Source organism: Callorhinus ursinus, unplaced genomic scaffold, assembly GCF_003265705.2.
Source record: "Callorhinus ursinus isolate GAN/ISIS: 27379988/994484 unplaced genomic scaffold, GSC_fseal_2.0 scaffold10, whole genome shotgun sequence".
In the NCBI taxonomy this organism is placed as follows: Eukaryota; Metazoa; Chordata; class Mammalia; order Carnivora; family Otariidae; genus Callorhinus; species Callorhinus ursinus.
In genome coordinates this window covers 27,087,269-27,097,907 of record NW_027397072.1, presented here as the reverse complement: position 1 = coordinate 27,097,907, position 10,639 = coordinate 27,087,269, and the positions used below count along the sequence as shown (strand labels likewise).

Sequence of the window (10,639 nt, the reverse complement as noted above, 5' to 3'; positions counted from 1 at the left end):
GGAAACTTCTTCAATTTTCCATTTGATTCCTGAAACCTTTGCCCTTCCAAGTATTTCTCTATCCATTTTCTATTGGGGATCACAGCCGGGGACTGATAAAGAGTTCATCTTAAAACCTCAATCCATCCATCCATCCATTTACCCACCTACTCTCCAACAGCTTCCATAGAAGATTTGAATGGACATTTAATGTTAACTCAGGCTATGAGCTCACTTTACTGGTCTTTCTCATAACTACTATGTCTCCTGTAAAAGAAACTGCTTTGGGGCAGACATCAACTTTTTTTTTTAAGATTTTATTTATTTATTTGACAGAGAGAGACATAGTGAGAGCAGGAACACAAGCAGGGGGAGTGGGAGAGGGAGAAGCAGGCTTCCCACTGAGCAGGGAGCCCGATGTGGGACTCGATCCCAGGACCCTGGGATCATGACCTGAGCCGAAGGCAGACGCTTAACGACTGAGCCACCCAGGCGCCCGAGACATCAACTTTTTTTTAGACTTGTGTACTAGAAAAGAAAAGCAGGTGGCTAAGAAAAGCAGGTGGCTAAGAAAAGGAATAGCACTGGTAAGCATTTATAACTAAAATTCATCCATGGAAGTTTTTAAAGACTGTTTTTTTAATGTTCAGAATACTTGTATTTGTATTTGTGGAGTATGCATTTTAAAATTTCCAATGGCAGCTGAAACTCACAAAGAAGCCAGAGGTAGAAATTATTCACATTCTATAAATAAGAACACAGATAAAAAGCAAGGGTCAAATGACTTATGCATGGGACCCAAAATTCAGCAACCCAAGCCAGGACTGAGAATGCCTCACTACAACTTTTGTAGTAAGATCACTAAGCTCAGCTGCTGCCTTCAATATTTGTTTCCACAGACATTACTAAGAAAGCATTTTACTTTGGCATTTTTGTAATATGGCACCATTTATGGCTATCTTCACTCATAATAACCTTATTAAACAACCATCTTTAGGACTGGCAGTCTACAAAATGAGGAGGGTCAGCCTGGTTAGTAGTGGTTAATGGCTCAATCAAAATTTGGGTTATGTCATTTTTTTTCTTGCATTTTCTTGATTTAGAAGCTAAAGTATGCCCACATTTCTAATTTAGCCAAGCCTGTATCTTTCTGACACAAATACAAAATCTCAAGAAGGAAAAACATTTGTCATCCTATCTACTTTTTATCATTTTTGGATAATAATGCAGCCGATCCAATGATTCCACAGACTTGTAGTGTGCAGATTTTTTTCCCTGTTACAGACTAAGTCTTTCCAAAGGATGCTCTAATTCATTTTAGGCTGAGAGAGAATAAACCCTATGCTAAAAAGAAAACTATAATTTTTTCTCTTAGTGCCGAAATACTTCAGCACAGAATACAAAAGAATATACTAAATTCAACTGCAACTAAGCCTAAAGAAACAGGGAACTTTTAATTAACATACTTCGGAAAGTCCAAACGTGGAAAAATCACAAAACAAAAATGTTAGCCATTAAAGAGAAATTTATTTTAAAAAATCAATTATCTTTTGTTTCAGATACACAGGTGTAAGAGAAATTCAGAAGGTAAGCGCTCCTTTTCCAAAAACTGCTCCCAGGATGGTCAGTACTGGTTTCGAAACTGGTTGCTTAGGCCTTGCAGCTCTAAGACGAGGGCGTCCATCTCTGCTTTTTCATCAGCTAACTCCCTGGAAATTTCTCCACTTGCCACATCTGTAAAAAGTTGCTGCAACATAAAGAACAAAGGAGAACTATCAAAACAATGACAATCTCTTTAAAATAAAATAGGTACAGAGGATAGAATTAAAATTCCCTATATCTAATAATACCACATGGTAGTAGCAATGGTTAATGTTTGTTCTGTTCACCATCCTGGAAATGTACAAGCTGCAAAATTAAACCAGGCATCAAACAACATGCCTGAACTTGTAAATTCAAATGAGCTCTGCTCTTAAAAATGGCTGCCCTGAACACTATTCATTTTTTTTTAATTTTATTTATTTGTCAGAGAGAGGGAGAGCCCCGAGTTGGGGGGGGGCAGAGGGAGAAGCAGGCTCCCTGTTGAGCAAGGAGCCCGATGTGGGACTCGATCCCAGGACCCTGGGATCACCTGAGCCGAAGGCAGATGCTTAACCAACTGAGACACACAGGTGTCCCCTGGTTATTCATTTTGATGTCATATGATGGCTTCAGGATGAATGGACATTTTTCATCCAAACAAAACAAATCTATTCATTGTGTATATAAGCAAAATGAATATATTTTATATTCAAGCTCATACAAATCATACCCCTTTATGCCAATTATATAGAAAATTATTACGGCTTAGGACTCAGAGGCCACAAAGATTATCAAGATTTGGTAAAAGCAAAGAAGCCCAGCATATTAAAATAAAAATAAATGTGCCCTCTTCCTGTAAAAGGAATTGCCTTGGGAGGCACACTGCAACATACTACGATAATGCCACCATAGCTGAGGCATTTTAGAGGGCCTCTCTATTTGGAACTGCCCGCTGAGCCAGGATAGGCACCCAAGAAAATGAGTTTCAGGATTTTACGACCAGAATGTGCATGTGTGTGTGTTTGTGTGTTGATCAGAAATGTAATTTACTCAACATACTTTTTTTTTTTAATTTTAGAGAGAGAGAGTGTGTGAACGGGAGGAGGGGGGGGAGGGCAGAGGGAAAGAATCTCAAGCAGACTCCGTGCTGAGCACGGAGCCCGACACAGGGCTCGATCCCAGGCCCCTAAGATCATGACCTGAGCTGAAATCAAGAGTCAGTCGCTTAACCGACTGAGCCACCCAGAAGTCTCACTGTCTATATTTTTCACCAGGCCTGACTAGATGACTTGTTTACCCTTACCATATGACTATTTACTATCACGACCATAGATAATAAGACATGACAAATACTCTGATGGTTATTCTAAAAAGGGAGTCCCAAAGATGTTTTGAGTGATGGTATAATCACTGGGACAAGCTTAGAGTTTCACACAGTGATTTTTGGAGCCAAGAACATTCATTGAATGCAGGACTTCATCAATGTTCAGTAAGATTTGTCACATTACCATGTAGTCACACCGTGCACAGCATTTCATTAGAGAATGACATAAGAGCCGTTGCAATGTGATCAGTAAACACCTTTTAGAAAAATAACCTAGACTCACATAGCATATTTTATTTTTATGAAGAATTATAGTGCTTGCAAATCATCATGAATCTGCATCACTCACCTATAAACTAAAGAGGAAGGAGAGAGAAACTGAGGCTTAGAAAGAATGGATTATTTGCTGAGGGTCCCAAAGTGCGTAAGTGGTAAAATCTGCCCTGTCTCCAGGCTCTCCGGCATTTTCCCCAACAGCCCTCATGCCCTCTGCAGCAAATCTGCACAGCGACTGGCCAGGGGGGTGGCGGGATGGGAGGAGCCCATGGACTGGTGGAGTCTCAGATGAGTCTCTAGGCTCTAGGAGTTTATGTCCATGAACTCCCTGGCCCGGCAAGAAAAGATCAGAGATTGGTACAAACCAAGCTTATTACAAGCTATTCAATAGAGCTATCTATCCTATTTCATTTTCACTCTTTAAAGTGTTCTAAAAAAGTTATTTTGGGGATCGCAATTCAGCTGAGCAAACCCAAGTTGTTAAAAAAAAAATAGGAAAGGCATATGATCTACCACAAAATCAGAGACTCCCAAACACTCTAGCCAAAACAGGCTTTCAGAAGGAGGCGCTGGGAGGCAAATTTTCCCAGTTGGGATCTAAGCAGAACAAAATCTAAACATAGATGATGTTCTGAGGCCTCATTTTCAATGTTTGGGGATCTTCCACAAAAGGGTGGATGGGCAGTACCTGCAGAGACAAGATATTTAGGTTTGCAGGTACAGATTTATGTAAAAGTAATAACTTATAAGAAAAAGCTTTGCACAGAGATAAGAGAACTAGTAGAGTATCTCCTGAGGAAATAAACAATCGTGGGTAGGTTAGTAATCTAACCAAAACTAAACTAGGAAACCTAGCTCCCGATTTGAGAAGGAAAGTCACAGGAGAAGCTTGCTACCTTGACTTTCTTTGAGAGTCTGTGCAGCCTTCTGAGAGATACAAAATTGTGAAGTTATCCTACCAAGCTGGGAGGAAATACAGTTCTTCCTGGTAGATTATAGAAACTGGGTCCAGCTTGCAGATTAAAAGGATAGTAAAGCAAGTTAATAATGTAAAGGGGCACAAATGATGCCCTCATCAGAAAAGATCAAGCAATTAATAAAAAGGCATACCTACTCTGGGAAGGTTTTTACATGTGTCCTGAAGTGACTTCACTTGCCATAGACTTGCTCTCAGAAGTGTCAGAATTCATTTACAACCCAAGATTAAATAGTGAAGGCAAGCAAAAATGAGAAAAGAAAGCACTGAATTGCATTAGAAACTATATTCCTTGGGGCACCTGGGTGGCTCAGTCGGTTGGGCTCAGGTCATGATGCAATGTCCAGGGATCGAGCCCCACATCGGGCTCCCTGCTCAGCGGGGTGCCTGCTTCTCCCTCGGCCCACTCGTGCTTTCTCTCTCTCTCAAATAAATTAATTAATTAAAAAAAAAACTATATTCCTTTACAGTTTGCTTCCAGAGGTATAATCCACACTGGCTGTAGGGATCTCCCAGGCTCCACCCCATGCCTGACCTGCCACAGGTAGACACTCCGAGTTCAGACTCCAAACCAGTTCCCTCAGGGATTCTCAGGCATCCACAACCCAGCGCTAGTTCACAAGGTGGCATTTGTAGATTGATGGTAAATGTTTTAGTTGTCAAACCTGAGTCACGCACCGACCTTAATCTCTGTGAAATCCATATACTACCTACTTAATATTTGTTTCAAAATCAACTTCTTAAACTTAAATAAAAGTCTTTTTTTAAAGGAAACATTACATTACTGCAAATGAAAAACAAGCAATAATATTCAGGAAAATGTAGATCTGAAGTGCTAGTTATAGTTTTTCTAACATGTGCTGAAATAAATACACATTAAAATCAAAAGTTCAGCCACGTGCTGTCAGTGGCATATATGTCACACTTTGGAAAAAGTGACAAGAAGAAGAGCATTGTTTTAATTTAAATTCAAGAAAGCAGTAGGGCTGGGTTATAAGTATTAATTTCAAAGACTCCCAAGTTACCCACAGGAGTCCAGCCATTGGGCCAATAATACCCCCACCAGTCCAACTGAACCCTGGGGGCTGATATCCAAAACGTAACGTAGGCCTAAAATCAGCCCTGATGTACAAGAAGATTTAAGAGCAGAAGATTTAGAGACCCTTCTTCCTATGATACTTTGAGTTAAATCACATTTTAAATCACTCTCACCTTTGCTTTAGATAACAGGCCCTGTAAATTGAGTCGAACTGAAGAAAGCACCTGTACAGCCTCCTGGGGACTGGATTTGTTTTTACTGTGTTTTATAGCCACTGAAACATAAGTATGGAAGAAAACATGCGTTAAATACTGGTAACGATAATTTACAAGTGCCAAAAACAATTACTTAATTAGGATTTTATAGTACAGACTTTAGAAATATTCCCACATGGAAAGATTTTGTTTTGGCAAAAGGACAACAATTATGTGCATAATTTCCCCCATATCCTTCTTCACGCTTATTGCTAAATGGAGAATTCTGAGGGGAAATAGGTGATTTTTGGTAAGTTACAGATCACTGGGAAGAGACCCTAAACACACACACATACACACACACACTGTGAAATTAGACAAAAAGAGACAAAATCTAACTGAACACAAGGTGCCCACAGAGGGCAAAACCAGATGTAGCAGATCTTTAGTGTAGCCTCCCGGAGCACCAGGTCCCTAACGGGGGCTCACAGTGGCCCATGACACCAGTCCAGTGAAGCAACATCCAGGTATTTACAGCTCAATTCTAACTGCATTTTCCTACTCCGGGTTTACGTCCCCATTCTGGAAGAAGTGATTTCAACAACCTATGTGCTTGCGTTCAGCGGTGACCACACCCGGGCTCTCAGGTTGCTGGGCGGCGCTTGGCATCAGCAGGGAGTGGGAGAGAACAACGCCACTCATGCGTGACAACGCTGTGTCCAGTGAGCCAGGGAGCCCATCTTCCTAAAACGTGAAATTATCAAGAGGGGTAATCCTCCCTAGCAGAAGGCCTGGCTATTAATGCTTTATAAGAACAAGGGAAGAGCTTGGTAAAAATACAATGCCTGATATCTCTCCATGGTTTGTTTTTGGTTTTGTTCTTCTAAATTACGCTTGCCACAAAGCAGACCGATAACCAGATCCTATTTTAAAACTACACTAAACAGTGCAACGATGAAAGTCACTCAGTGCCCTAGATCTTAGACCAGGAATGGAAAATAGGTGTCCTTCTTGCATGCAAACTCTCATCAATTGGTGGGGATTGCCTGTGCCTGGAAAATCGTTTTATCATTATTTAATATCTTCCATGGCTGGTGAGAACCAAGTTTGACATTCTCATTTCAAAATAATTTATTAGACTTTGACATTTCTCAGCTAAGGGTTGAAACAATGCATGGTAATCAACAATGTGCAACTCGTTTTCAAAGAGCACAGTCAACCTGGAGATAGTGAGGATTCTGATGTCTGTGTGCCTTAGGAGAAGAACACTATACTACCATGGCTGAGGTATTTGGGCTGTTAAATACCTAGGAACGTATCAGAAACAGCTTCTTTTTTTTTTAAATTCTTATTTTCATTCAGGAAAAAATAAAAAAAAATAGAGCAAAAAGACAAAAACACTATTACACCCCTTGCTTAATCCCATTTCCAAAAAGCACTAGAGACAAAGAGTTCTAGAAAGGGAGAGAAATAAAATGCTGTTCCAAATCATCAGGAAATCCAAGATAGCAGTGCTTCCTCCAGGCAGACTATAGTTAAAATGCATAACTATTATTTTGAAAGTCCCTGGATGGCAAAGAAGGAACCAGCTTTTGCCTACCCTTTCCCAGAAAACAGAAGAGCAGAAATTGTAAATGAATAGACCCCAGATAATACCTTGTGTACCTACACAATGACAACATTGTTACAGAAAGGTCTCAAGCCCTATGGAGAGACATTGCAGTTGTCCTGTCAAGTACATGGCTACTCTTAAAAATAGCAACCCAAAAGGGAGTAAATCATGTGGAAGGGTGTGTGTGTGTGTGTGTGTGTGTGTGTGTGTGTGTGTGTGTGTGTGTAGATGTGTGTAGATTTTTTTCTTAATGTTTTATTTTCTTTTTCAGAATTGAGCAAGATAGACAACAGTGGTGGGGAGAAAGATAAAAAAAAGAATAGAATAACAAAGAAACCCAGTTCATTCCTCAACTGAGCACTGGTCTACAAAAGCAACAAAGAAAAGGTAAAGTTTTATCTTCATAAATCTAAAATATCACCAGGAACTAAAGCTGAGCATCCACTCACAGATGCTTAAATTGTTGTAGGAGCACCAATACCTAATTCATTAAAGTCAGAGGAAACTTAAAAGAATAGATGCTTGTTTTTCTCCCAGTATTGCCCTGATGAAAAACGGTGCCCCAAATAGCTTAAAAACGACTTTAAGATACTAAGTGAAGATTTTCTTCCTGCAGTACTTATTTCTTTAACCTGTGCATTTATATTTGGCAGGTTTAATAGCATCACTTAGTGACTACAGAAAATATCTTGGCTTTGACTGTTAGAAAGTTAGCTGTTCACAGAAATGTTTAGAGTTGGCAATCTCAAGTAGATAAGATAAATTCTTCCAAGGAGATTACACCTTGCTGTAATTATGTACATAATACACCTAGGTATGGGTTTCCTCAAACATGGTACTATATTCACAAAGGTCAAAGGCATCAGGACTGCACTCCCTCTGAGCCCACCCACCATGAGGCCAGCACAAGCCACATGAACTGCAGCCACATTCCATGGGTCTATCGGCAATGACCTCCAACTCATCTACTCTGTATTTCAGCTACAGAGAGTTCAGCATGTCTCCCTGATCTGTCAAGGGGTAGGCGGCCCAGATAACTGGATATTTATATTCTTCTTGTCAGTGATATCAAAGACTGTAAGTAGAATTATCAACTACTAAGCCCATTTCTAAACTGTTTGAATGTTCTGTGACTTCTTTAGAGACACGTTAACCTTTACTCTTATTCTTCATTTTTCTCTTTTTAGTTTTGAATGCCTTATCAGACAGCTCAGCTCCTCCACCCCAGAAGGAACAGGGCTGGGGTGAGGTCAGGGATTCACATTTCAACCATGTGCAAGATACTCCTAAGTGTTTAAATGTGTTTTCATTTATTCTTCCTAACAAGAAGGTAGGCATTACCCCCATTTTACTGATGAGGGAACTAAGGCTCAGAGGAGTTAAGTGATTTACCCGCCACCACCTAGAAAGGACCTGGCAGAGACGGTCCTGGAGTTTAGGTCTCCCTGATTTCAAGGGTCTGCCCTTTTTATGGTCCCTCGTTGGCTCCCCAATTACTGTAACTATTAGTTGCCAAAAAAGTTAGAGGAGGACTTTAGGATAGGTTCATAGTCTCTGTGCTTCAGTTCTTAATACTGTGGCTTCATTATTTTATTTGAACTGCATATCCAGGGCATCACACATCTATACTCAATTCTAAATATAAAAATGCACTATTAAATTTAACTGGTATATTTTTTCATCAATGCAAATAATGAAAAGGGGCCTTTATCTGGAATATACCCAACAGGCATGCAACCTTATATGTAAGGTTATCTCTCCCCTCAAATATCACCCACTAAATTTCCCAAAGGCAGGGATGGGATTATATTTTTTATTTATTTTGCATATGCCACAGCTCTTTGTACATTCTGTGTTCTCCAGTAATCTATGTATTTTTGAGAAAAAATATTTTCATTTATAAAGGAAGGTTATAAGTCAGGAAATGTTAACAGATTTCCTTAGTACTACACAATCAACACCAACAGACCTTGTGTGCTTAAAGGTCAGACACAGCTGGAAAGGTACTCCGCGTCCTGAAAGCTCCTGATACCCATCACTTACTCCAATGGTTTTGAAGCCTCTATCCTTCCTACCGCTCCGGCCTCTATTTGCTACTATTGCTCCAAAGTGCTTACTACCTAGCAGCTGGTCTTATAAAGATTTGCTGCATGAAATATGACAATTTCCATAGAAGGAAATAATCTGAACTTATTTGTAATGGAACTTCACTTTTGACAAATTCTTTTTCAGTACAAATACATTAAAACGTGGCAGGGATAGCGAACATTACATCAAATACCATGTGCAAGTTCTAAGGCTCTGTGCACCACTTCCTTAAATGATGTCATATCTTTCTCCCAACAACTGGACTGTGTGTCACACTTGTATGCCTTAGAGAGATACTGGAACGCCTGAGGACAGAAAAAGAACAATGTTCAGAATAACAAGTAGAATGCACATTTCAAACTTGGTTTCCTAGAAGTCATGTGGAACTAATTCCAACTTGAACAACGAGCATCTGTGTCATGCAGCACGGTCTTTATTATTCTCATCAAAGAAGGGGTACAGATGCACAGCCAACAGCAATAAGCAATTAAAAGCAATCAAATGGATGTATCTGGATAGAGACACTTCCCTCCAAAGAGAAAAACAGAAATGCCAGGTTTGAAAATCTAGAAGAAGGGCACACATCTTTCCTCGGCATCTGTAGCCATCAGCTTAAGAGCCCGGTTTAGAGAATGAGGCATGAACTTGATGACACCTACAGAATTACCGAGAGGTGTGTATACTCATAGAAGTTTAAAATACTCTTTCCCAGCCCCATCCTTGCAGATTCTTGAGGGAGAAGTCACCGATCAGAGAATTCAGACTACCCTGGATTCCATATACGCAAGAGGACATAATTCAAGAAGAAACAGAAGGACAGAAAGTAGGAGCATGTGCATGCGTGCGTGTGCGTACGTGCTCTCTGGGTTGACAAGCAATGGTAGAAGCCAGCCGGGTGGACTGAGGGAGGAGAGACGGCTGGGAATCCCACAGATTAGCTGTACTGCAGCAAATTCCAAAATCACGCAAGGAGTACATGTGACTTGTTGTGGATGTTTTGAAAAGAACAGAAAACAATTATTTCAATCTTGGAAACTCTGGGGGCTCCTTCGAGTTCTAAGAGGCCAAAGGCATAACTTGAGTGTAACTGGTGTTCTAATGCACTTTTGAGAAAGGTGCAGGGCAACCTCTGTAAAGCATTTTGCGTTTAGACTTACAAGCTCTCCTCCAATGTTCTTATCTAGTGCCTTTTTCTTTTTCCCTTCCATGGCCCCTACCTCAGATCTAAACCGTCTTTGTCCCTGGGCCCCATCTACCTGAGTCTTCGGCAAGGAGCCTGCAGAAAGGGCTGGGGGTAAATAATGGGAGCAGCTGCTCACAGCAGCTCCAGTGGGGGAGCAGGCTGGAGAGACCCTTTTGCAGGAAACATAGAAAATTATGTAAGAAAAATTCATAGAAAGAAAAAAAATGAATGCTTACAAGTCTTAACCTGCCCACAATTCAAAGTGCTTATGTTAAAGATTCTGAATCAAAATAGAAAACCTGAGCATATCAATCTTCCATTTCAAGCTATTTAACTCTTCCCCCAACCATCAAAGAAGCAGATCCACTACACACAATTCAAACAAAA

General features: G+C 40.3%; 1 protein-coding gene across 3 annotated transcripts in view; it reads right to left on the bottom strand.

Moving 5' to 3' along the window:
• Positions 1-1,486: 1,486 nt before the first annotated feature.
• Positions 1,487-10,639, bottom strand: part of TTC27 (tetratricopeptide repeat domain 27) — a 169,398-nt gene continuing 160,245 nt past the window's right edge. For all 3 annotated transcript variants that reach the window (XM_025868026.2, XM_073897248.1, XM_073897247.1), the window contains 3 exons: positions 9,263-9,374; positions 5,349-5,449; positions 1,487-1,726 (listed from right to left, as the gene is read on the bottom strand). In XM_025868026.2, coding sequence (XP_025723811.1) covers positions 1,604-1,726; positions 5,349-5,449; positions 9,263-9,374 — 336 coding nt within the window. In that variant the 3' untranslated portion in view covers positions 1,487-1,603. The remainder of the gene's footprint in view (positions 1,727-5,348; positions 5,450-9,262; positions 9,375-10,639) is intronic.